Genomic DNA, 27,712 nt, shown 5'->3' on the forward strand with positions numbered 1-27,712 from the left:
CACGGACACCATCCAGGGAGGGTTCTTGCCACAGGAGGACAGCCTGAAAACAGGGGGTTTTGACTATGGTGCTTACAGGAGTGTATTAAGCCTGCCTTGGAATGACAGTAAATATGTTATATTGGGAATGGGCACATTTTACTGTACTTTTGGTGCAGGATTCACTGCAGTTTAAGCAAAAGTACCTAGCAGCCATCGGAGAAGGGAATAAACGAGGAGTGATCGATCAGCTTGAGAACTTAAGTCCTTCCTATTCATTGCGGTTTTCTCCCTTACAGTCGTACGGATATAGAAACACAGTTGCATTATTAACATGGGTGTCGTTCACAATTACAGCATGGGATTTTTAAAAAACTGAAGCAAAAAAACCTTTTTTTTTTAATAAAAAAATAGCTTCATCAATTGATGTTTTTTAAATTAACTCACAACCAGAGGTACATAAAATGTTGTCACAGAAAAGAAGCTCCAGGCCAAACTAAAAGTGTATTCAATTCAACATCACAAAGCTTAGTTGGCCACCATGTTTAACATTCTTTTTTTTCTAAACGCAAAGCCTGCCTTTAAGGCTACTGCATGGCCTCGAGTCTCCCTGGCGCCGCCCTGGGCCTACCCTGACTTTGTCAAGGCAGAGGCGGAAGCTGCGGTTTGAACCCTTGAGGGCGTATACTCGCGGATAAGAGGCCCAAAGGAACTAATTGATGTAGGTTTGGAAAGCTTGCCTCTTTGGATAGAGATCTTGACCTCCTCACCGGTGAGTAGGCTGAGTTATCCTTTTTGGTTCCGATACTGAAATGCGCCTTCTGGGGTTCGATGAGACCTCGATCATGCAGAAGGCTAGCACCATTTGCATCTTCACTTACCCTGAGCATCTGCTTAGACAATGAGGCTGCACGATGCCTCACTGAGGCACTACTAGTAAACAGATCTGTAGAGAAGAAAACGCAGGCGTTGACCCTCATCTCCTTGAGGAACACGGCCTACAGTTGTTGTGGCATGGGTTGCCACAAGGATGCTCTCTGCAGAGGAATCTGCCAACTTGGCTCTTTGAGGACCACATGTCTAGGAGTCTTTGGAGTCCACCATTTTGCAAGATCCTGCAGAAGGACAGTAGCAAAGGCAGTGCTGTGTCTGTTGCAGCCCAGAGCACACTGCCTGCAAAGTCCAAGTGCCTTCAGACAAGAGAACACAGTCCCGGCTCTTTCACCTCGGTGGTTCATTCGGTCCTGGTAGGATGCGTCACACTTTGGCAGCAGCATGGACAATGAGTTCATATGTGGCCATCATGATGGCTGTGTTGGGGATCTGTCGGATCATCTGGGCCTGGAGTCCACGATAGAAAGTGCGGGGGCCCTCTTCGCGGTATATGAGCCGTGCGGCTTGCACAAAAGACTTGTAGGGGGAGTGTTCCTGACGCAGCCGGGTCCGTATCACCTCTGAAAGAGAGCATCAAATTGTCAATGTCGAGAACTTATCAGCATCCTCTCAAAATTTAAGATCAACATTTCCAAATCTAAATCAAAGTATTATCCCTAGCAAACAGGAACAAAGTCCAAAAAGCATATTTAGGCTGAACTCACCGTGTGGATACGCGACGAGGCTTGCGCTGATTTTCGACAATCCAGCTGCTACCATCAGCCATGCAAAGTCGAGCTGCTGCTGTTGCGCACCCATTCCAGCCTGCAGTGGATGTTGGAATCCTGTCCCACGTGCCATAAGCCGCTGCTTCAGATCCTCATAGATCACAAAATGGATCACAGTCTCAGAGATGCCGACGTAGGAGGCGCTCATCCCGCGGTAGAATCCCCGCAAACCTTCCTTCTGATAGATGTACTTCACGCATCCGGCTGTGCTTGTCTGGCGCCGCCCCTGAAGGCTGGGAGAGAGAGAGAAGGAGAGTAAGGCAGGAAACATTAGCTCAAGCAAAAGGACATTTGTGTGTCGCGAGACCCTCACCACAGATGGCACCAAATAAAGGAACTCAAAGTGAGGTCAAGGACTGATCAGGGCATGAAGAATGCAAACCATAGTATTATAAGTACAGAAGCCCCTTCTTTATCCCAAATGCCCAGCAAGCTACACCAACCCACAATACCCCCACCAGACCTCACCAAATCGCAACAGGTACAAGCTAGGGGACACAGGCTGCAAGCCTATCTGTACGCCGCCACGCTCCAGCCTGGTACAAAGCTTCATGGATGTAGGGTGGCTTCCACGTTTGTTTTTTTCCTTGCACAACATTAGCTAACTAATGCTTTTCCACAGCAAACAGGATGCTCAAAAGAAACCATTTTGTAAGTGTCTTGTTTGCCGAGTCAGTATTCCAAGCTCCCGCGCTTCCACCACATACTGCACCCCGCTGATGGCCACGCGGTCTCATGCCAGATATACCAGCAAACCTGTGCTTGAGATTGGAGAATCATTTGAATCTCATTTTGTAGGCCTCAATACTATGGCAGTCAATGATGCTTCAAAAGCATGGAGCCCCCGAAGAGGCAATGCTCTCTTGATCGATTGCTACAAGCGAAGAAGATTGAGTAGCATTTCTCCCTGGAGATCTGCTTCAAACACTGAGAACCCTTGGTTGCCTCCAGCGGGAAATATCGTTTACAACGTGGTGTTTACACCGCACTACCTTTACAACGATGCCATTACAACGCAAGTCGTTACTACGACTTGCGCTGGATGGCGCTGTTGGATAAGGAATATTGTAATTTTGTATTCCAACACCTTCCCTGCTGTTACGTGGACTGGTGTTGGAATATAAAATTATAATAATCCTCAATCCGTGCACACCACCGCAAGTCGTTGTAACGACTTGCGTTGTAATGGCAGCCTTGTAAAGTACCGCGATCTAAAAGATCGCTTTGTACTGACGTACATCTCCTCCAGCTGAATCTTCCAATGTTACAGTCACCCTGTCATAGACATTTGTGCATCTCACATGAAAAGAGAGACATCAGACTACTGGGTGCTGCAGTCTATATAAGTACAACTCACTGAGCGCTGTTGGTCAAAATTAGACTTCAGAAGCCAGTGAGATGCTGCTTGGGCAGCAAGTACGGAGGGTGCAGGTAGGCGTAGCAGGACACAAGGGACTCTGATCGTATAAGAAAGAGCCACAGAAGTGGGGTGAGTTGCAGAGGCATGCACGACAGACGGGCCATGTAGACGCTGGGTACCAGAGACGAGGAGGACTATTATACGGAAAGCAGGCTTCCTAGGGTATCCTTCATGTGGTTACTTCCTCCAAACCTTTATACCTAAACTTTCTAAGACTGGAATTAGTATAGTAATCACTCCAGCAATACTGCAGCACTCCACTTCCTTTCAGCAATGTTTGCATTATACAAATAGCACACACATACATACATATTTTTTACATGGCCTCCTCCTACTGCTAAGACCTAAAAAAAAAAATCCTTCACTCTTTGATCCCTCCACTATCCTTTTCAATCAAGATTAACAGACTAACATGTTCACTTTTCAAATTCCAATGTCAACTATACTAATTCACCACTAATCCTTTATTGGGTTCCGGAGTAGCGTGCTACTCGCCAATAAAGAGTCTCAACACCCCATCAGGGTTACAAGTGCTATATAAATGCAAACCTTTTTTTCTTTTCTACCCCTCCCCAACCCTTCTCAATACAAATAACTGACTAACATATCCATCACTAAAATTATTCTCCTGTTTCACCATACTAATTCAACACTAATCCTGATGGGTTACAGAGTAGCGTGCTACTTGCGCTTCAAAACCCCATCAGGGGTAGCAAGCGCTATATGAACACAGACCTCTTTCCCTCTTCTATCCCGCCACCTACCCTTCTCTACCCAAATAACGGAACAACATATCGACTACTCAAATTACTTAATATTTTACTATACTAATTTTCAACACTAATCCTTTATGGGTTCCAGTTTGGCGTGCTACTCGCCAGAAAAGCACATCAACACCCATCAGGGGTAACAAGTGCGATATGAATGCAAACCTTTCTTCCCCTTTTATCCCTCCGCTATTCTTCTCACTTCAAATAACTGACTAAATATCCACCACGGAAATTACTTCATATTTCACCATATTAATTCACCACTAATGCTTTATGGGCTTCCTGAATAGCGTGCGTCAACAAGCGCTATATAAAAACAAACCTTTGTCCTCCTCTATCCTTCTGCTATCATTCCAAATCCATATAACTGACTAACCTATCCACCACTTAAAATGTACTTGCATGTTTCACTATACTAATTTAACACTAATCCTCTATGGGTCCCGCAGTAGCGGGCTACTCGCCGAAAAAGCGATTCAACGCCTCATCAGGGGTAGTAAGCGCTATATAAATGCAATAACAATACAATACATTCACTAGAAGTATTAGCAATGCATCCTCACAACTTAGTTCTTTTCAGATACCCACTTTTACTGCTCTGTAGTTCACCTTGGTATGTTTATCAATATTTCACCATCATCTGTACACTACAAAGGATGCATTATCATTAGAAGTTTTAATTTGTATCTTTTCGCCCGGACATGCTATTTTACGATCCTTGCACAAATGCACACCCTTGTTTTTACCAGCGATAATTTATCAATTAGTTATGCAATAGTTTAGGGTGCCAGCCACTTCAGCCCAAAATTTTGTAGTCCTTAATTGCACTTAGTCACTTTGGCATCCTGCCTCTACTGCACAGTTGTGTAAGCAGCACGTGCTTGGAGCTTATCAACAGAACATTAATTAAAAAGGTCTGACATGTAATCCGTGAGTAATATACATGTGCGTTCTTACATCATTCAATCACCTGGAACATTCACAATAATTCAAAGCCCCGCCCTGACATGTCACATGGCCACATTCGCTTACGTAACTGGAACTCTGTTGCTCATCGCACCGCGGAGTGCACAAAGCATGCTGACTTGGGCTGTACTTTTTGGTTTCGCGATTTACTCTGACGATTGAATCCTCGCCTTGGTTCCACTTCAGATGGTGGGTGCCACTGTAACCTCGGACGTCATTAAATGTAAACGTACAGGAATTTATATAGCGCAAATCACCGAGCGGTTTCTAAGCGCTTGCTTAGGGAACCCGTCCTGGTATTCCCCTGTGAGATAACCCCGGCAGGGTATCCGCAAGGTGAAAGCCAGGCATCCCGCCGCGAGGGGCCGTTGTGAAGATTCAGCAAGCTATTGCCCAGAGTCGCAGAGTGTGAACCCATGAATCGAGTAGGCACCGGAGCGAGAATTGTCGAGTCCATGGACATTTTAGGACTCAAGACCCCGCCGAGCCGGGAATTGAACCCTGGTCCCGGGCTGACCTCTGCTTCCAGGTCTGCCTCCTCTAACCAGTGAGCCACACTTCTCCATGGAAGGTCACTCAAGATCTGTCCAGCTATCTTCAGATACTTTTCACACTTGGAATCAGAAGTGGTAGTGCCAACAATGGACATTTGCTTCCACTAGGGATCCTCTAATTTAACTTCCTCCCGCCCCCCAAAAGTGCCAGACTGCACACAGGAACCACAAAGCAAAGAAGGTAATTTATCAATTACAAGCAAAATCTTAAAGCCATCATTCTCAAAGTGTGCTGAAAACGCTGATTAGTGGTTACGCTCCAATCAGGATTAAAATGTATGCAGAATTACTGGACTACAGGGTTGTTTTCACACCAGTTCAACAATAAAGTATCCCGCCAAGGGTTATGGGGAGTATGGTATATAACATACCAAATACGACTGGAGGGGTTGGTCACCCCGCGTGGGTATGCTACTCTGCAGGACTAGTGCAGGAAAGGAAAAATTTCTTTTTTATATATAAGCCTCACACATTCTAGTAGTGGCATGCTTCATCATCGGGTTCACCCCGACTCCTAAAGGTCATGTTGGGCTCAACCATGTTCCAGGGAACTCTTAGAAATAGAGGGTGACCAGGGGGCTTAACTAGCGATTAAAAATCCCTCACCTTCTCCTAGGTATCCCTTTATTTGTGGGGAAGATGGAGAAGACTAAAATAAGGTAAGTGCATAATGTGGACTAGTATGGTCCTATGACCCTAGATTTTTAGACCAACATGTTTCAGCCCTGCTCTAAGGCCTGACAAGGTCTGGGGCTTCATCAGGGTATCAAATCAGTACCTCCATGGTAGTCAGGTCAAAGTTGTAACTGGCAGAGTAATATCATGCACTAGTACAAGGGCAGTGCTAATACTTGCCCGTCAATTGTCTTTGTGTTGCGCCACCTGCAATAAAGAATCCATGGCAGGACTTAGAGGACCCATCCATCCAACAGCCCCTGGGGAACCACCGCTTACAAAATCATCTTTACAATCTTGTTAGTTTCTACCCAATTTTGAATCTGGCTGATGGCTAAAGGAAAGCACGGTCTTTACATGGCCAACAGCATCTAAAGCAGTTTATTGCATGTAGAATACTAGAACCCCGACATGTAGACTTTAGGGCAGCAAGAAGCACTAACTTTTGAGTTTCAGAATATGACAGTTTTCGCTGGGGTGGTGGACGGCAGCAGTACGTCGGTGTCCTCATTAAATGATCCTCAACGGTGGCTTTGGTCAGTCAAGCAGACATTAGCACAACCTAGGTCATTAACATGACTCCCTTATACACCAACTGCAAACTTGTCGCTACATTTTAGGGGCATCATTAAGGCGCCACTGTTTTCACTCTCAGTATGAAATGTCACTTTCGACAAAGTCAAATGAGGACTCTATTAAAATTAGGGACACTAATGTACCACTCTTCATAGCACAAGGAATAAGTGAGATAACGCAGGATTTTGCCGGTCTAACGGAAACATAAACGGATGCCGCAAGCTACAGCCTGCCCCCACCCTCTTAATTTGGTAACTGCCTACACATGAGTAATTATTTCCGCAGTGTAAACCGGATACTGTGCATATACTTGGGGACATGAGATCTAAATTGGATTACTAAGTTTGTAAAGGGTTTTTGTTAGTAAGTAATTCTGGGTAATGTGGTCCATGTGCTTGTCGTGACCTGCCTCCTGGTGTTTCTCTGAGACAGAATGCACTGTTCTGCTGCGAGCGCATATTATTAAGTTATTTATTTTAGATGCCTAAATTCTTACTGGAAGATAATTAAATATAGTGTGTTTTTCAGTTATCTACTTGTCTTTTTTTAAACTTACAGTTGCTTTGCTGATATGGTATCTTTTTTGTAGCTCATGTTCCAAGTTGTTTTTATTCTAGTCCCTGAAACATACTGCATACTTCTAAATTCTTATTCAACAACAGAAGAAGTTCACAGCGACAAAACTTCTGCATGAATAGGAAAATATGCAATGGAAATCTGACCTAAAAAGGTGGAGTATACTCTTTACGGTAAGGTGGAACAAAAAATATCTGTAGAAAGTAAACTGCTCAGGAGTGGACATTTGTGCCACATGTATCTGCAGATATTTTGGTGATGCCACTGGAACTTCTCACAAGAACTGCCTAAAACACCATAAACTTTTGTAGGACTTCTACAGAGACCAGGTTGTGACACCTTGGAATTATAACCGGGCCTACAGTCTGGACTTTGGTATCTTAAGAACTAATAAAAGTAGGATAGATTAGCTCTAAAACTCTGGGCCATGTTGATTTCATCAGTGTGTACTGCTCAAACACACTCCATATTTGGGGCACGAAAAGAATGGCAGTGTGCCCAAGATAAGAGACTTGAACGTGAAAAGTTTTATAAACTTTATCGCGACTAATTCTAACCACCAAAGGTGTTAAGGGCAGCACCGCTTTTCTGAGATTCACTGTAATAATCTTCATGAGAGTGAGGTATTCCAATGACAACATTCTGTCGGCATCACAAACGCAGATTAAAAAATTGTGTTGCGTTCTGAAGAAAGACCAAGAACTAAGGAAAGGAGTCTGAAAGATGTCGACTTCCTGCTTTTGTTTCGTAAAATGTAACAATTAGGATATCGCTATCTACTGAGGCGTGTAGCTGTTCATTGCACAACCTCCATTATTGTAAGAGATTTGTGGATAGTGTGGTACTAACAGAGTGAATGAGGGGGCCTTTATTTCAAATTAGGTGTATGAAACCAAATTTAGGGGGTAATTAGGATCGCGGACGGACTCAAGTCCGTCAGCGACCCCTGAGGAGGAGGGAACGTCCGCAGGGGCTGCGGCGTTCCCTCCGTGCTGATTAGGATGTGACCGCCAGGGTGGCGGTCACATCCTCTATGTTTAACAATGCGGCGGGTGCAGCTTCAAGCTGCACCCGCCGCAATGTTAAAAATGCATGCATCGCATTTGCGTGCACAAAGCGGCAGGCACCACGCGGTGCCTGCTGCTTTGTGCACGCAAATGCAGGGGGGTACCATAGGTACCCCCCATGTGCACCCCCCACCGCCCCTTCACCCAGGGGGCCTGCAACGGGCCGCGGGCCCCCAAAGTGAATGTCCGTATGCTTTTTCATGGCGGAAAAGCCACCATGGAAAAGCATGTATTCACCACCATCATAATATGGCGGACGGTGTCTCATAGACACCGCCTGCCAGGTTATAGCTTTTCCGCCGCGGTCGGTAGGCGACCGCGGCGGAAAAGCGGCGGACGGTCTTCCTGACCCCCCAGCCATCCTAATCTGGCGGGGGGTCTTTGAAGGCTCCGCCGCGGTTTTTCCGCATCCTCCGGGCCGGCGGACACTTCCGCCGGCCCGGAGGATGCGGAAAAACCGCAATCTTAATGAGGCCCTATATATGTTCAACTTTATTAGTCAAATTGCCTCATGACTTTTTAAACGATGGATCCGGTATGAAGACATATGTCTTGATTTGTTGCTTCCAAAGATAATATTGTTAGAGGAATTCAATCTATTAATTTTTCCGAATAAATTTAGTTGCACTCTTAAGGAAATTTCAATCCGAAGGTTGCTTCACCCTATACTATTGCTTCTAGATCTGATGAGGTAAGTCTGTGTTACATGATATTCTATCCTCAAGGACAAGTTATGTATGAACATTTAAAAAAAGCCGGCTTCCGTTCACAAGCATGGCACGAGGGAAAACTTGATCAACCATCGCATAAAGGAGAACATTGAGCCTCCTTTCAAAGAATAAATAAGCCACCATCAGCCTTGAATTAAGACCAGGAAGAGGCCAGCATTAAATTAGCTCTCCAAAGAAAGACCTCCTTCAATACACGATACATTCCGGAAAGATGCGACATGAGGTCAATTATTTCAGGAAAATCGCTTTCCGGATGTGGGCTAAATGCGTCAACTATATCCGGACTGACTTTGAGACTTTGCAAATTCTGGAATGCAGTGAAAAAAATCTGACATGCCTTTTCAATTTTCATGAATAGTAGTTAGCTGAAATGCCTACATTTGGTAACTATGGCCTTTATTCACTGATGGGTGCAAAGTGGTGCAGTAATTGTCAACACAGTGGGTTGCAAACATTTATAGGTGCACAATTACCGCATGATTCTGAGTTTCGGACCTTGGCCTGTGGATAATATGCCAATTATGCATGGTTCTGTAAGTTCCAAGATAGGCAAACCCTAACTTTTACATTATCTGCCTTTAGGATTTATGTCCCACTTTACTGGTCAGAAAATTGTGCAGGCGAATACGCAGCAGGGGCACAATTATGGTCCGGCTTAAAAACGCGATTCAGTCGCAAAGACCATATGTATCAGTAACTGATTAGCGCCCGACAAAGACTAAGAAGAATAAGAAGAATGCGATCCCAAGACGTGTCTGACATTTTTTGGGACATCAGTTCCTGTGATATCTTTTATACTTCAATAGTTGCTGCTCCAACTTTAGAAGCATTACTAGTTCCAACTAATGCATCCTACAATTGCCCCTTTTTAAAACCCCAACATTCACAGAAATCAGTTCAAGCCCTAAAGGCCTGGTCTGTCAGAAAAGTGCCTCAGAGAAGCCAGTTATCTCCCCACTTTCTCTGAGGCACTGTAAACCAGTAGCACCAGGGTGTCTTTCTTACCTTTCCTCCAGTTGCATCCTGGTCTTCACCATCCAGATGGGGTTGGTCAACGTGATGGACGTGAACCCTGGCAGAGGGAGAGGTGAAAGGTTAAAGAATTGAAAGTCCACAGCAGAAACTTGAAGCTGAATTACTCAGCAGCTAGAATGCAAGGGGGAGGGTGTAATTATATATAGCAAAAAAGCAAAATATTTAACTAAGAATTAAAAAAAAACGAACAAATGATTTTAATGCAACTCTGCCTGCCAGTAGTTTACATTTGGACATTGTTATGGGCCCTTTGGGCGTGGTTTTACATTTCTGACGTTGCAGTTTTGCATTCCCCTGGCAGAATATGATGCTGAAGTGAAGAAATGCCCACAATGCATTGCACCGTGGGAAGCAGGCTTCACATTACACAATGTCAGTGGGGCAGCTATCTTGTCTTTCAGTATGCTGAAAAAAAAAAACAGACTTTCATAAAGAGCGGTAAGAAGCAGCTCAAGTGGTGGTGCCAAACTACTGAAAAAATGATCCAGAAGTGGCCTTTGTAGGACAAGTCTACCAAGCAGCACAAGCATTCTGGTTGCGGAAGACATATTGTGGGTTTTCCAAATACATACAGGGGCTTGCAGCTCTCCCACTGTAAACCACTACTTGGCCCTATGGCCACTTTTATTTCCTTGCTTTCTATTTGAGTACTTTCCTTGTTTCCGTCTATCCATCTTTGGGTTTGTCCCTCACCTGGAGCATAGACTGCTTGGCTGGCTCTGGTCGCTTTTAGGGAGAGTGCATGTGTTTCCAGCTGTCTCCCTCGTGTGCTTTTCTCCCACCTCTAAATTGCTCTCTTGCCCATAAGCTTCTCACCACCCAACCACACTTGTGTTGCACTCGGATTGCTTTTCCACCCGTGTTCTTGTATTGCTTCTCCCGCGTCTGCGGTTTTGCTTAGCCACCCACACCCTGTTGCTTAACTCTCACCCGCTGTGTTGATTAAATCCCGCTTGCAGTGTTGCTTAGACCCTGGCCGATGTGTTGCTTCAGCCCACCCTCTCAACCCAATCCCATTCAGGAGTTTAATAATTTTTTTTTAGAAGTGCTCTCACACTACATTTTAGAAGGACACTTTTGAGCTTGGTTGGTCAATAAAGTGAACTTCTGTAGGCATCCGCATGGCAGTTCAACACACACGCAAAGGGCTCCATAATGGCACAGCGGCATCTTCATTGTTTTTTTTAAAAAAATTGCCATGCTGCACAGCAGCTGTGATGCTTTCCAGCATGGTTAAAAAATGTGGTTAAGCCAATCGTTTTTATAGGCGATATCAATTGGCTTTGCCAATGTTTGTTCAGTGAGTAGGAATGTTCAAGAGAATGTCGTCAACAGCAGAGCACAGGAGGAAACCTGAGTATTCCACCTACTGCATCCCATAATACGTCATCATGCTCCTGCCAGCTGCTCTTTCACATTTAGATTAGAGAATGATTAGTTGACAATTGCTGTGGTGAAAATATGTACAAGGCTGGCTACGCATAGACCTATGCAACAGGTGCTTTAAGGGAAGGGACACCCTACGTGCTGTTTGGGCACCGAATGGTCCAAAATACAAAGTCCCAGAATCACACCCCCTTTTACTTTTGCAGGGTAACTTCAGTGACTATTTTTCCCAGATGTGGACTACTCATGTCAGAATAGCCATATAAACAAAATCACACACAAAGTAATGTGCCTCTCTTCCACTTGGAAATGTGTCCGAGAATAGTGACACGTTGTAAAAGTTTGAAAAAAGTAAATATTTATATGGGAAAAAGATAAAATGACTGGATGAATCTTTGATTTTAAATTGCGTAGAACTCAATGATCGAAAAGGCGCGCCGAGTGGTACTTTCTCTTTCATTCACCGCGATATCTTAGTGAGATTGTAAACTGTGGCCCAAAACATACTCAAATAACCCAGCAGCAGTCTGTTGGGGGGATGTAGTTTCATATGCATAGTCATTTCTTTTATTTGCTCGTTTTACAAAAAGAAAAGTCGATTGCCTTCTGGCTGATGTAATGTTTGATACTGCAGTTGTCTCTGGAGTGCAGAGCCCTGCATCATATGTGCAGTCTGACAATAAAATATGTTTCCACAAAAAAAAGAACCCAGCAGCAGGTTCAAGATCCCCCTAGACTGCCTGACTCACCTGCGAAGGAGGCAGAGAGGATGTGCACGGTTTTGGACTCTGGTGCCAGGCGGGTGTTGCAGAACTCCTTGGCAGTCGAATAGGCCCAGAAATAGATGGCCCTGGGAGGGAGGAAGGAAATGAAAACACCGGTTAGAGTGCAATGCCCCTGAGAAACCCCAAGCTCCACTCTTCCCATTCCCAGCCTACTTCACTACTGCAGGAAAGGTGCACGAGGTCACCTGTGTGATGTGGGACTCCCCTGAGGGGCTAGCAGCTGTGGTTATCACCTGGGAGTGAAGTGGTATTCTTCTAAAGGAGAAGGCAAACATGGCTGCCTCCAGTGAGTGACACAGTATCCAAAGGGCTGCACTAGATGTCTGCTCTGAGAGGTGTGCTGTCCTCTATGAAAGAAGAGACGAGTAAGCATCTCTTCTCAGCAATGTGCAATACTACAGTGCAGGCATTCAAATTAATATTAAACAAAGCTGCAAGGTTCCACTCAATATTGATCGATAAAGAACATTTTCGCACAAGAAGTCACTCATGGACACTGATCAACACCTATAAAACCTTGAAGCAAGCGGCCTATTTGGACTCTACTTATTCCATCTATGTAAAGAGGAAATTAATAATGTTAAGGTTCGGACAGTTCCCTACTCTTGCGGAAGCGCCCCATTGGGAACTAAAAGAAAACGAAAATTGTCAGCATTGTGGTTATAAAAAAAGAAGATTTGATCCATCTTGTATGTCATTGTAAGACATTGCAACCAGCTCGAACCAAAATATTGCGGCGAGCATTTCAGGACAGAGGCAGAAGATCGTGTAGATCAACCATCATATGTGGACTAGACTCTAATGACCCCCAAATGAACTGCAAATTGATAAAAAAAATTACGAATCCATGAGCACGAACTGAATGTTAAATCACAGTAATAATACGAAAAGCATTTTATAATTATATAACTCTAGAATTTTATGTTTTTATAGAGATGTCATTTTAATATGACGTAGACTTTTAAAATTGGGATTTGGTATATTGTTATGGTTTTAACTAACTGAACAATAAACACAAATTTCAATTTCAGTGCAGGTGTGCTCTGTGGCTGTGGTCTGAGATGTCCTCACAGGTGAGAGCTGCAGGGATGGTTTCCTCTGAGGTGGACCCATCACCAACCTGTGGGGACAGATGTGTGCAACTAGGAGTTCAGAGCCCAATCTTACACCAGGAACCTACTAAGGTGCCCCGGTTCATCAGGAGTATCCCGACAGGGGGATATTCCGCACACTGCCCTGTTCAACCAGTTTCAATGATCAAATGGACCGGTTGCAGTTCTGCTACAGACAAACCAATGGGGAACGTAGATATGGATTCTATGTCCAGTTATTTCTGTCTCAAGATCACTGCTTGTGCATATCAAGTTTACATAACAAATTATATCAACATGGCCGCCTTTTCATCCCAAGCAGGTACAAGAATCTGTAATTCACAAGCATACCACCCTCTGCGTCTACTGCATGCAATGCTCGTGTATGGAGGTAGACAGGCGCGCACTTACCTGGATGGCGCCACTCCCACCAAATTCGGCCCCAGACCCTTGAAGAGGGAGCGGGCACCCTCATTCTGCAAGATAGATCTGTATGGAAGAGAAAATACAGGCCAGGGGGACAAATTACTCAGAGGTCTTCTGGAAATAGACATTGTACATTTTCACACTGATTTTTGTTTGGATTTGTAAGTGCTACAGATGTTTTTCTGGCATACTTTACTGAATCCCATGAAATGTGAATGGTCTACCTCATGCGCCCCAGCCCAGATCTGTACCTTAACATGCAGTCAATGCCAAACCAGCTTCCCTGTTGTGGAGGGGGCTTTGGGGTTGAGGTGGGAACAAGTGAATGTGGGCTCTTTCCCTTCCCAGAAATTTTTGGGCAAGTGTTTGGGCAAGTGGTGCAGACCAAAGGACTACTGTGATGCCTACTGGCCAGGGGACACTGTGGGCTGAGTTTGGGGTAAGTAAATACCGGGGCGCAGGAAGTCAGGGTCCTCTTCCTACTAAGGTGGGGCACGTCGGTCGCCAGCAAACCAGGGACAGTTTTTTGGGGTTCATGACCACAAAAAGGTGCAAGGGTGTGGTGCCTATTAGCGGCAGCAAGGTGGCGCTGTCACGCAGCAAGCATTTGGCCCAGGCTGATGCACCGCGCAGGGTGACGTCAATGCGGGGGTAAAGAAGTTAGAAATGAATGAGGGACTCTGGTACCGCTCCGAAGGGATGCTGCAGGAGAGAGTGCACCAATTAGTGAAGGAGCATAGATTAAGAGGGCTCCAGCAGGGGGAGTCGAGAAGAGAGTGAGGCTGAATTTCTTCAGGGGGACACAGTTATGAGGTAAAAGCAGTCAAGACTGGACGGGAAAGAGGGGAGAAACAACAGAGTGATGAATAAAGCGAATAAGGGGAGGAGGACGTAAGGTAAGCGCAACTGAATGAAGAACAAGGCAAGCAGTAGTAAAACATCACTGAGGCCAGGGCACAATGTTACAGAAGAGACGGTGCCAGGCGGGGCCACAAGTCCTTAAAAAAGAAGTGGGGGAAGTAACCAAGTAGCAGTATGCAAGTAGGATCACTGCGCATGACATTGTCTGTGGCATCACAGGAAGTGACGGATCTCTGACATAATATCGTTCCTACAAATATCGATATATACATATATCAGAATTTTAATATTTTTTTTTGAAAACTTTTTATTGATTTTAAAACAAGAAAACAAAAGAACAATACAAAACAAGGCAGTACATTAAAACAGGTCATCATGTGGTCCGTGGGGGGGGGGGTACATAGAGGAATCAAGCGGTAGTGCAATCAATAATTGGGGGGGGGGGGAAAGGAGACCAAAATTTATACAAAACAACTATATTCCTGCGGAGGAAACGTCAGGTTGGGAGGAAGACAAATCAGCATCAAATTCAGACATTGGGGGAGTACATATATCTCCACGGTATGCGTTCCATTGGGTCCACACTTTCCCCCACTTGCCTGGTCTGCAACGGGAAACATACACAGTTTTTTCTCGAAACATGCACCAATCCATGTTTTGTGTCCACCCCAGAAGTGTCGGAGGCTTCTGAGCGCCCCACAATTGGGCAATATCACGCTTGGCTACCATGTTGCCCAAGGTCGCCCAACGGAGCTGCGCTTGATTGTAGTCATTCGGCTCCCAGACATTCAACAAGCATCTTCGCGCTTCAGGCATTAATCGCACTCCCGTGACCTCACTCATTACTTCATGCACGCGGTTCCAATAACGTATCACAGCAGGGCATTCCCAGATAATATGAAGGAACGTAGCCACCATACCGCATCCGCGCCTGCACAATCCATCCATCGAAAATCCCATTCGAACCAGACGTGGGCCAGTCACATACACACTATGCAAAATTTTCCGTTGGACGAACCGAAGACGTGCCGGGATAGCCACTTCCTTCGGGGAAGAAATAGCGGACTGCCAGTCCTCATCATCGAGTTCTAGACCATCTCTGGTCCACAACCCTCGAAGACTATCTAGTAGATCAGTCCTGGTATTGATCAACTTTTTATAAATTAGCGAGATCGTGCTATCAGGAACGTGACCATCCAGAATCCGATCCTCGAGCGGGGATGCCTCCGGCACGTCTGAGCCTAGTGGAAAAACAGACAAGACCGCATGCCGGACTTGCGCATATCTGAAGAATTCCTTATCATTCAGCCCATACTCAACTTTCAATTCCTCAAACGTCTTGACCCTGCCCTTGATCCATACGTCATCTACCCTACTGATCCCGATCATGTCCCACCGATCAAATCCCTTCGATTGCCAAAGGGAGCCCAGTTTATCCGAAGCATATAGGGGGGTAGCCCGGGTCGGCCTGTCGGCCCATCCCGTGGCCGCCGTAGCTCTACGCCACACCTGCACTGCTGTTTTGGTGTGGCCCGTAAGAGTTTTGCCAGCTGATTTCGCATATAGAGCCCTATTATAGTCCCCACCGGGTAGCAACCATCTGCCCATCGCAAAAGCCGGGTTTAGTGGGGGAGTGTAGGTGCCATGGTTGATGGCCCCCAATTGAGAGGCCCAGTAATAGCGACGAATGTCCGGGAGAGCGATGCCGCCATCGTACCAAGGGAGTGTAAGCTTCGAGAGGGCGATGCGAGGACGGCCGCCCCATAACAATTGCCGCTGTAGACTCTCAATCTCACGAAAATATTACGCTGGCACTACATCAAGCGTGTTTTGAAGCGCATAAAGGAATCGGGGGAGCGACATCATCTTAAACAACGCAGCTCGTCCCAAGGGAGAAAGGGGGAGTCTGCTCCAAGTCCCGACATCCGCCCGAAGGCGTCTGAGAGGGGGCAGCAGATTGCACACATACCGAAGTGTGGGGTCCAAGGTGACAAAGATTCCCAGATATTTGAAACCATCTAGTACCACCGGAATAGGACAATCACGGGGCAGGAGAGGAGTATCACCGGAGAGAACATAAACGCAAGATTTAGACCAATTTATAACTAAGCCGGAATTTTTACGGAAAGAAGTCAAAACGTCGAAAAGGACGATTAACGACTTTCGGGGCGATGTGAGGTACAAAAGGATATCATCTGCATACAGAGATACTCGGTCTTCAAATTCCGGAGACCATCGAATGCCCTTCATGGATGGTTCCCATCGCAGCCAAGCCGCCAGTGGCTCTAAAGCAAGGGCAAACAAGAGTGGGGACAGCGGACAGCCCTGGCGCGTACCTCTACCGAGAGCAAAGGAGGCCGAGACACGTCCATTCACCACTACCTGGGCTAAGGGATCAGCATAAAGCAATCGAACCCAACGGATAAAGGTGGGCCCAAACCCGAATTTGGAAAGGACCGCCCAAAGATAGGGCCATTCAATCGTGTCAAACGCCATGGTGGCGTCCAAAGACGCCAGGATGGCCGACTCTCTCAATGTCCCCGCTCGCGCGAGGACTCCATGCAAGCGCCGAAGATTAAGTGCCGTATTGCGATGTGGTATAAATCCGGACTGGTCCGGATGAACCAGATCGCCTATAACAGCCACCAGATGATTAGCAAGAACTTTGGCCAGGATCTTGGGTTCAGCATTTATTAGGGAAATAGGCCTGTATGATTCGCAGCGGTCACGTGGCTTACCCTCTTTATGAATAACCACTATGGAAGCCAATCTCTGGTCAGGAGGAAGAAACCCTTCCGCCAGTGATTCCAAAAACATAGATCGCATATATGGTGCCAGCACATCCGGACGGAGCTTGTAGAGTTCTATAGGGAGTCCATTAGGGCCCGAGGCCTTCCCGGAGCGGATCGAACGGATAGCGGTCGCAACTTCATCCGCCGTGGGCGGAGCTTCCAGCAGGTCCCTCTCAGAATCAGACAAGCATGGTAGCGAAATATCGCGTAAAAGCATGTGGGAGTCCTGCTCCGGTCTATCGGACACAGGGGAGTACACTACCCGAAAAATAATCGGCGAACCTCTCAACAATCCCAGCAGGGTCCGTGATACTTTCACCATTCGCGTCAACTAGAACAGGAACCACTCGACTCGCGCATTCTCTCCTATCCAACCAAGCAAGCAACTTCCCAGCCTTATCTCCCACATCATACAGACGTCCCTGCTGTTCACGACTCAACTCCTTCGCTGCATCAGTCACCAGAGCTCTGTACTCATGTTGTTTTAGGTCCAACAGATGAAGCCTCTCAGGGGAGACCCCAGCATCAAACTCTCCCTCAAGAACGGTAATTTCAGTCTCAAGACGAACAACCTCCTCTCGTCTACATCTCTTAACATTGCCAATCGACGAGAGGGCCTGCCCGCGAATTACAGTTTTGTACGCCTCCCACAAGGAGACAGAAGAGGATACTGACCCCACATTTTCGGCAAAGTATTGATCAATTGTCTTAAGTAGTTCCGCTCTAATCTTAGGATCACGGAGGTACCATGGGTTGAACGGGGCCACTCGACCCTCCGATCCCCCATGTGCGTTCACAACCAACCACAGTGGGGAATGATCCGAAATACCCCTGGCAAGATGTTTCACCTCCCCTATACGGGAAGTCTGGGAGGAGGGCATCAAAACATAATCCAATCTCGAAAGGCTGCCGTGGGCCCCAGAGTGAAAGGTATACTGTTGTTGCCCAGGATGATGTAAGCGCCAACAATCGGTCAGCCCCAGCGCCTCCATGAAGTCCCCAAGCCAGGATTGGAACTTGGCGAGAACTCGGGGAGGGTAACGATCACACATCCCAGATACTACTGAATTAAAGTCCCCCCCGACTACAAGCAAACCCTCGGGGACTCCCAGAATCACTCTTCCCAGATCTGCATAGGTCGTAGTTTGAAGACCTGGGGGTATGTAAACAGAAAATAATGTAACCACCCTACCCTCCCAACGCCCCACAATGGCGGCATACCGCCCTCTATCGTCAAGTATAATGTCGTCAACAGCGAGGGGGAGGGAGGTCCGGATTAGAATGCCCACCCCTCTGGAGCCAGAAGTGAAACCTGAGTGTGCAATGAGACGATAGCCACGCCTATTCATGGCGTGGCACGTATTACCCAGCAAGTGCGTTTCCTGAAGCAAAACCACATCAGGGGACAAGCGTCTCAGTAACTGCAAGACCACTCCCCGTTTAATTCTGTCTCCCAGACCATTTACGTTCCAACACAGTATCCGTAGTCCCCTACCCCCATCCCAGAGTCCACCCCAAGTCCCCCCCCACACCAGCCGCGACACCACAACACAGAAGATCATCAGCATTATGCCTTGAAAAAAACAAAGAAACACATCCCTGAACTTCTCAACCCCCCAGAACAACGTCATACCCCCCACCTCGCACCCCTGCGTTAGACTCAAAAGCCACCCCAACTCGCAGCGTGCCTGTCGCCCTAACATACAACTAATCTACGAAAAGAACCCCAGAGGAGGAAGTCTCACCCGCCCCTCACCCACACCCCAGTAAGACAATGGAGTAGCAATCATTATCAGTATAGCATCGAACCACTGCCGAAAGTCAAAACGTTGGTCCGGGGGCCGATGTCGCTCCCTATTCCTGCTCCGTCGGGCCGCCCTCCGCTCCACCGGAAGGTTCCGATTGTTCAAATCGCCCTCGTCCCGTAGGCAGCGAGTCCAACCAGTCATTAGCCGCTGCAGGATGGTCAAAGAAAAATGTTCTATCGTCATGGACGATACGCAATCGAGCCGGGAAAAGCATGGCATATTTCATGTCCCTGTCTCTCAGTCTCTTCTTCACTCCTTGAAATCCCAGCCGCTGCTTCTGGACTTGTTGGGTGAAGTCCGGGTAAAAGCTGACCGCAGCGTTCTCATATTCCGTGGGGCCTGATGTGCGGGAAGCCTGCAGTATCACATCTCTGTCACGAAAGTTGAAAATCCGCGCAATGATGGGGCGCGGAGAGGCACCCAGCTTGGGCGGGCCACCCGGGACACGGTGGGCCCGTTCTACTGCAAAAAACTTGCTCAGGCCCTTGGGCGCTAAATGATTTAGGACAAGGTCCTCCACCAGTAGGTCCACAGCTGACGATTCCGTCTTCTCCGGGACACCGACCAGTCGGACGTTGTTCTGTCGTGCTCGGCCCTCAAAATCGTCCAAGCGACGGGAGAGATAGTCACGGGCGGATCTCAGATTACCGACCTCCGTCTGTAGGTCAGAGACGTCGGTGATAAGACTAGTAGTCTTCAGGTCGAGAGACTTGACCTTTTCGTTGGTTTTTGCAAGATCCGCCCTGATCAGATTGACATCTATGGCAACAGTGTCCAGCTTGTGGGTTAGGGCCTCATACTGTTGTCCCATCGCGGCCTTCATCCCAGCAATGGCGCACATGATGTCTTTCAACGACGGGTCATCACCCAGCAGGGATTCGTCCTCAATGCCGGCCGGGGGTTTAGCCATTCCGCTCGGAGAGCTCTTAGTGAGGGTATATCGGTCCATGACGTTGGATTGGACAGAACCTCCTCGAGCTGCCGGTCTGGTCTTGCGCCTCTCTGCTTCAGGCTTGGTGGCCATCTTAGGTCGTGTGCCCCGGAGGGTATTCTGAGACCTAGTGAAAATGGCTACACTCGATGTGCCCGCAGAAGCTCAGAGAATAAAGTGAGGACCAATCACTAGGCAAAGAGAAAGAAAGTCCGGATCTCCGAGCGATGTTGCGAATAGTTGAGTGAAGCAAGCAACCAGGGCGACCAAGGCAAGGTCAATGACGTAGGATCGTCAGAATCGAAACCGAAAGTAGAAGACCGGGCAAGGGAGGTTAGCGCAGGCCGTTGTCATTCAATTACTACCCGGCTGGCAGAGTAGGCAAGCCCGGGGCAGTGCCATGGAGCAGGCCGCAAATATTCAAAAATCCATATCTTCGGTTCCCGGAGACCAAATCGAAATTCGCAAACGGATAAGTGATCAGCAGGTTCTCGACCACAAAAGCCCGTCGTCCAAATCAGGATTAGTTGCAGGATAGTCGATGGAGGTGGCGAAGGTCCGGGAGCTCTGAGCTCACGAGACCATCTTGGGTGCGCGCTAAGCTCCTCCTCTCAGAATTTTAATATTGATTACAAAAATATCGCCTCCCTATACTTAACTATTAAAATCACTAATATCGAAAACAAATATCACTTAGAATAATATCGATTTTTACAAATATTGATAAAAAAAAACTACTAATATCGTTACCTTCAAACATGACATATGAAAAAGATCAACAAACACAATATCGATCTCAATACTAGCGCGAACATAACTAATAAATCCTTACAAATACACCCATATTGACAAATTAAAAAATGTTACTACAAATAAACCCAAAACTTATTAAAAAAAACACCTATGATAAAAAAGTATATATACTAACCAAAAATTCAACAAATACCCCAAAAAAATCGTAAACCTAAAACACATACATTTAAAGGTTTCCTTAACAATTAACTATAAACATATAAATACATGTATTAATACAAATATATATATATATATATATATATATATATACACACACACACACACACACACACACACATACACATACACATACGATATAATTCAATAACTAAAATTATATATTATACAACAAAAATAAACCAGAAATTAGTGTTAACCAAACGAGGGATCAACTATTAAATACAATTCAAACGTAATAAACCAACCGATAAAATAAAACTATAAACAGCTTTAACCAATAAAATCAAACAAACAATTAAGCAAACAATATAAAAGACACACTAATAATGAAATACTCCAACAAGCATTGGCATTGGCAATGTGAACGTCTTTTAGCCATGTTGTCTAGCAGCACATCTGCTGTTCAGCATGGCTGAAAGTCACTCAAAGCCCAGAATCACAGAATGTTGACCCAAATCAGTCTCTTCGCCACCCCCCCATGTTGAGTTTATTATCCTGCCCCTCCTAACACAAAAAAGCGCTAGGACGTGGCATGCCATAGCCACATCAGAGCACCTTTTTCAGTGACTTTCGACCATGCTAAACAGCAGATGTGCTGCTAGACAACATTGCTAAAAGACATTCACATTGATAAAGCCAATAGCTCGGGCATTGCCAAGATCTTTTAGCTTTACCAATGCTTGTTCGGTGTTGACGGTGTCTTGCTGATCAAATGTGGAAGTGATAGAGAGAAACAGTTGAGGAGCTTTGAATTGAAGCGAGGATGTGGCGCAACAGCCAGAGCTGCCGACAGGGGAACTGGTGCTAATGGAAAGCACTTCAAAACCTTCAAGTGGTGTTAGCGCTATATAAAACTGCACAAAATAAAGTAACTGGTACAGATGTAAAGCGCACCAATACCTTCAGATGGTGTTTGAGCTACAAAAAACTGCACACAAAAAAAAATGCAAAAAAACAGAGTTAGTGGAGTTCAGCAGGGGCAAGCAGAGACTGGCGGGAGGTGGACGGGACACAAACAGTAAATGCGGGCAGCCACGGGCAGATTAAGTGTTTTGCCCGTAATTACAAAATGTGGAACTGAGTCCGAGGCTACGGAGATGAAAAGGTGTCCTCTTGGGAGAGGATGTGGCATAAGGGCCATAGCTGCCGACTACAGAGCTGGGAAACCAGGTTTTAGTTTTGCCATTGCTCCGAGCCACGGTTCTTGTGTGCTCATGACAAGCTGAGCTCGTCATGACCACACCCGTTTCCGTGGATCGCTCAGCACAGCAGGGGAATTATCCCCGCATGCGAGCGTTCCACGGCTCATGACGAGCTGAGCTCATCATGAGCGCCGGAGCACTGACGAACTGGTGCTAATGTAAAGCTCTCTAATACCTTTTGGGTGGTGTTTTACGCTACATAAAACTGCACACAAAAAACAAATGTGTAAAGCAGAGTCGGGGAGGAGGGGAACTGGAGGAAGATGGGATCTATGCAATGGAGTTCAGCATCGGCAAGCAGTGGCGAGCGGGGCTGGCCGCGTAACCAACAGCAAATGCGGGCAGCCACAGGGAGATTAAGTGATTTGCCTAAGTTTACGGTGTCCTCATAGAAAGAAACTGGTGTTAATGTAAAGTAATCCAATACCTTCGGGTGGTGTTGTTACACTGCACACAAAAAAGCATAGTTCGGGAGGAGGGGATCTGCTCACAGGAGTTTAGCGGGGCAAGCAGCAACAAGCGGGAGGTGGACAGGCTACCAACAGCAAATGCGGACTGCCATGGGGAGATTAAGTCATTTGGCCATAACCATAAAATGTGGAACTGAGGCCGAGGCTAGGAAGATGATGAGAGAGGATGTGGCATAAGGGCCATAGCTGCTGACTACTGAGCTGGGAAACCAGCTTTGAGTTTTGGCGTTGGCTTAACATCCTTCAATCTCTGCAAATCACGTAATCTCCCTGTGCCTACATGAATGAATGTGTCCTTGTATAAAGGAACTGGTGCTAATGTAAAGCGCTTCAATACCTTTGGGTGGTGTTGGTGCTATATAAAACTACACAAACAAAATCAGAAAGAATCAGTGTACGGCTGCTTTGCAGTAGTGAACATGAGGAAATTTATTGCATCGGCAACTACATTAAAAGGGCTACTTTTGGCATGGACACTCAGGGGCAGACTGTCCTCGATGACATCAAGACTCAGCCTGGCGCCTTTGAAGAGAATTAAGCAACAATGGTGCCTGGGAATGTAATAAAAGCCAGGTAAACAAGAGCAGGGAGAAGTGGCTTTATTCACGCAACCACCGACAGGTTGGAGGTCCTCACAGCAGCAAGTCCAAAACCAGAATGTTGCACGACAGTCCATGAGGTAATGACATTCTAACATTCCTCAACTCAGCTCGAGCTGATTAATTACAACACTTCCCCTTTACAAAATCATGGAGAAAAATCAAACAAAAAAAACAAGATAGCACAATACAATGACAGGCATGGAAAAATGTAAAGAAACTGGAATACTAATACAGAGCACGTTATTAGCCTTAACTCGTTGGACGCTCTTGACGAGCTCAGCTCGTCATAAGGCACAGTGGAGCTGTGCTCATGACGAGCTGAGCTAGTCATAACCGCCGCTTAACGCCCACGCTGGGATAATTCCCCTCCTGTGCGGGGCGTTCCATTGAGTGGGCGGAGCCGTGACGATCTCAGCTCGTCATGAGCACAGCTCCACTGTGCGCGGCCCCCTCTCCCCCCGCACCGCGGGGGAATTAGAACCACGGGGAAGGAGTTAACAAGTGCAGAAATAGTAAGAGAAATTAAACCTGGGCAAAAGAATAAGAACACATTTTAATACAGAATACAATCCTTACATTTCACAGGAAGTTGTCTGTGCCTGCTTGAACAACTAGTGTTCATATCTCCCTCTACGGAGGTAGGACCAGGTTTAACAGCAATGTGGTGGGACGTCTCGGTGAATTTAGCAATCCTGGACATACTCCAAGTAAAGCCATTTTCCAGGATTACAAAATTTTTCCTTATGGCAGTGATGGTAAAAGGGCCTAGGAAATTAGACAATCCTTTGTGACCATGTCTTGCCCTCTTTACTAGGACACGGTCACCCACCTTTCACTTCTTCACTCTGACTGACATTTTGTTATCGTACCGCAGTTTGTATCTCTGCTGCTAGTCAGCCAACCTGATCTTTCTCAAATCATCAGACACAACTCTCTCCTTCCGAATAGGAAGCCATAGTGGATTAAGCTTAGAATTGGCTACTCTGCCTCTCAAGGCTTCAAAAGGAGATTTTTGAGAAATAGCATTGGGAACTGTGCGGTGCGCCCACCAGGTTTCCGTCAAAACACTGCTGAGAGAAATCTTGGAATCCAATGCCCGCTGGGCACAGCTTTTGACAACCCTATTCATCCTTTTTGTGAGACCATTGGCCTGTGGAGAATATAAGGCTGTCTCTTGATGAAAAAATCCAAGATCTTTTAGGAAAGCATAAACCTCATTGGAGGTAAACTGCACACCGTTGTCACTAACCAAGTATTTGGGAATTCCTTCCGACACAAACACATCATTCAAGAACTCGATTACTGACCTAGAGTTAACAACACTCGTACACTTGGAGATCACCCATTTAGAGGTGTAATCAACTAAGAGGGTAATGTATCTTTCATGAGAGGGCATTAACTCAAATGCACCAATTATGTTGAATCCCAACTTGGTCCATACGGCATCAGGGACCTCAGCGGGGGACAGGGGAGCTTGAGTGGCGGTATGAGGCTGGTCATTAATAGCACGCTGATGGCAGTCCTTGCCCACACTCTCTATCACTCAGTCCATTCCAGGCCACCAATACCTTGCTCTGACACGTGCCTTGGTAAGACTCCTACCTAAATACCCATCATGAGCTATATTCACCACTTTCCCTTTCAGCTCATCAGGAGGAACCACTCTGTCGCCCCTCGTGAGGTATCCTTGGCAAAAGCTAAGAACATCTTTTACCCAGAAAGGCTTCAAAACAGAGTTAAGATCGTTGTTCCCCGGCGGTGAACAACCGTTACACCGAAACTTTTACAACGCACTACCATTACAACGCGGTCATTACAACGCAAACCATTACAACGCATTGCGCTGGGGGGACGCTATAGGATAGGGAATAAGTTTAATTTACTATCCAACACCTTCACTAGTGTCCACGGGGACTGGTGTTGGAATAGTAAATTAAACTTTTCACTATCCAACACCCCAAAGCGCTTTGCGTTGTAATGGATTGCGATGTAAAAACCGCGTTGTAAAGGCAGGCGTTGTAATAGCCTGCGTTGTAACATCATACATCCTTCCCCGGCCATCCCTTAGAGATGACAACTTTAAGGGAGGTAAAAACTTTACCATTACTAGTACAAGATATCCATTCTTCCTTTATTAGCGAGGGTTCAGACAGCCAATTCAAACACTCGAACTCCTCAACGACTTGATCGCTGCTTAAAGGCAGACGAGACAAGCAGTCAGCAGACTTATTACTTTGGCCTGAGATATATTGCACATGGAAATTAAACTCTTGTAGACCTTTACTCCATCTTTTCAGCCTATGGGACATGTGTTCACTGTGATGACACAAAAAAACTTTGACAAGGGGGCGATGATCGGAGTCAACAGTGAACGGAATTCCCCAAAGATAAAATTTGCAGTGTTGTACTGCCCAGGACACACTTAATGCTTCTGTTTCAATACAAGAGTCGTCGCCAGTAATATAAGCCAGGTAAACAGGCGCAGGGAGAAGTGGCTTTATTCACGCAACCACCGACAGGTTGGAGGTCTTCACAGCAGCAAGTCCAAAACCAGAATGTTACACGACAGTCCATGACGCAATGACATTCTAACATTCCTCAACTCAGCTCGAGCTGATTAATTACAACACAACCCTTTACCAGTGAATGCGGAAATAGTAAAAAAGTGCCCTGAGAAGCAACATAGCGAGACAAGAACAGATCAATCATTTTGCACATGAGAAACGTGGTTGTGCAATTACAGCAGCAGACACAGGTACTTTAGAAGCTCTGACATGCCCTGTGATAACGCATACCTGATTCACATGAGGTCTGATTTCCCAGCTATAAACACCACTGCTGAACAACCACATATGGTGTAAACATGCATACACACCTAGTAACCACATGTACTGAACATAAACCGAGCACACGTTTGCCAAGTAATAGCAACTGTGCACACATGCTCCAATCTGCACGTCAGCTATACACTAACAGGACATTAAAATGCAGAACACCACCACTCACTAGAACGAATCAGACTACAATCGGGGTTTAAAGAAGTGACGGGGTCAATGGAGGGGGTGATTTGTGAAAGGGGCACGCACCGAGAGATTCGAGGAAGTAAGCAGAGACATGACGGAGGAGGTGGGGAAACCAAAAGCAGCAATGAAGGGAAAAGCAGTGACGGAGGAGGGGGTCATCTGTGGATGTGGCAAACAGAAGGAGGTGCGAAGGAGCAAGCAGCTACAAAAGGAGGAATTTGGGGAAATGTAAAGCAGCAATGAAAGAAAAAGTAGTGATGAGGGAGGGGGTCATCTGTGGATGGGGCATGAAGGTGGGTGAGTGACAGAGCTGGTAAAAGAACAAGCACGGTGTAGAGTGCTGAAAAAGAAAGAAAAAGGAAGGTCCTAGAATGGTCGTAAAACAGGGGCAGTGGATGTTTACAAGTACTTGGTCTATATTCTGGGGGAGGGATAAACACAAGAAGATGCATGACCATGCATGCCAGGGACAAATGGTGACCAAGAATATGAGACAGGCGATGAATGGAGCAAATGGGAAGTCTGGGGTAGTTCTGAAGCCTACAGATTAAATACAACATGTCTCTTCTAGACAGGGCATGCGCTGTCTAGTCGAGACCTAAAAATGATAAACGCTGCAAGAGAAGGAAACTCAGCCAGATTCTCGCAAGAAACGATAAATAGAGAAATAAATTGTCTCAACTGAAATTTCAAGTAATACATAGATGTAAACTAAAAATTAACAAATAAATTGTAACACACTGTAACTTATCTTTTTACATAAACTACCTAAAGTGAAAAAAAACTACTTCCAAACCAACAAACTGCCCGAAACAAAGCACCAAGAATATATAATTAAGTATGCATATATATTAATTCTCCCAACCAACAATAAACATAACTCCTTAAAGCTTGACAAACTTTCAAAAAAATACCATATATTAATGGTCCACGTTAAAATGAGATAAAATAAATTCAAAAACATTCAAAACATCCCAACAAAACACACAAGTAAATAAATGACAAGTAACTGCATTTTTGTCAAGATTAATAAAGAAACAACAAAAATGTATAATATATTTATACTGTTAGACTATTTACAGATACAATGACAGGCTAGACTATAACTTCACAGAAAGGGAAACCATTATTAACCCCTTCGGTGCTGATGACGGCTCCCGGTCGTCATCAGTTACGGTGGGCGTGTGCTGATGACGGCCGGGAGCCGTCATGACCACGCCCGCGATCGGAATGCACCGCACAGGCGCAGAATTCCGACCGCAGCCAGGGGGTTAAACCATATGTGCTACACCTACAGCCAAGAAATTGCATCAACATAAACCATAAACTGGAAATGTACTAAATATTATT

The 27,712-nt window shown here is 46.0% G+C and overlaps 1 protein-coding gene across 1 annotated transcript in view; it reads right to left on the reverse strand.

Moving 5' to 3' along the window:
- Positions 1–360: 360 nt before the first annotated feature.
- The window catches only part of LOC144768097 (solute carrier family 25 member 36-A-like), a 65,295-nt gene continuing 37,943 nt past the window's right edge, over positions 361–27,712 (reverse strand). Inside the window, exons 3-7 of the mRNA XM_078651484.1 lie at positions 13,684–13,761; positions 12,146–12,246; positions 9,981–10,047; positions 1,578–1,873; positions 361–1,433 (exon numbers count right to left, since the gene is read on the reverse strand). Coding sequence (XP_078507610.1) covers positions 1,237–1,433; positions 1,578–1,873; positions 9,981–10,047; positions 12,146–12,246; positions 13,684–13,761 — 739 coding nt within the window. The 3' untranslated portion in view covers positions 361–1,236. The remainder of the gene's footprint in view (positions 1,434–1,577; positions 1,874–9,980; positions 10,048–12,145; positions 12,247–13,683; positions 13,762–27,712) is intronic.

The sequence above is a fragment of the Lissotriton helveticus genome, chromosome 7 (genome assembly GCF_964261635.1).
Source record: "Lissotriton helveticus chromosome 7, aLisHel1.1, whole genome shotgun sequence".
NCBI lineage: Eukaryota > Metazoa > Chordata > Amphibia > Caudata > Salamandridae > Lissotriton > Lissotriton helveticus.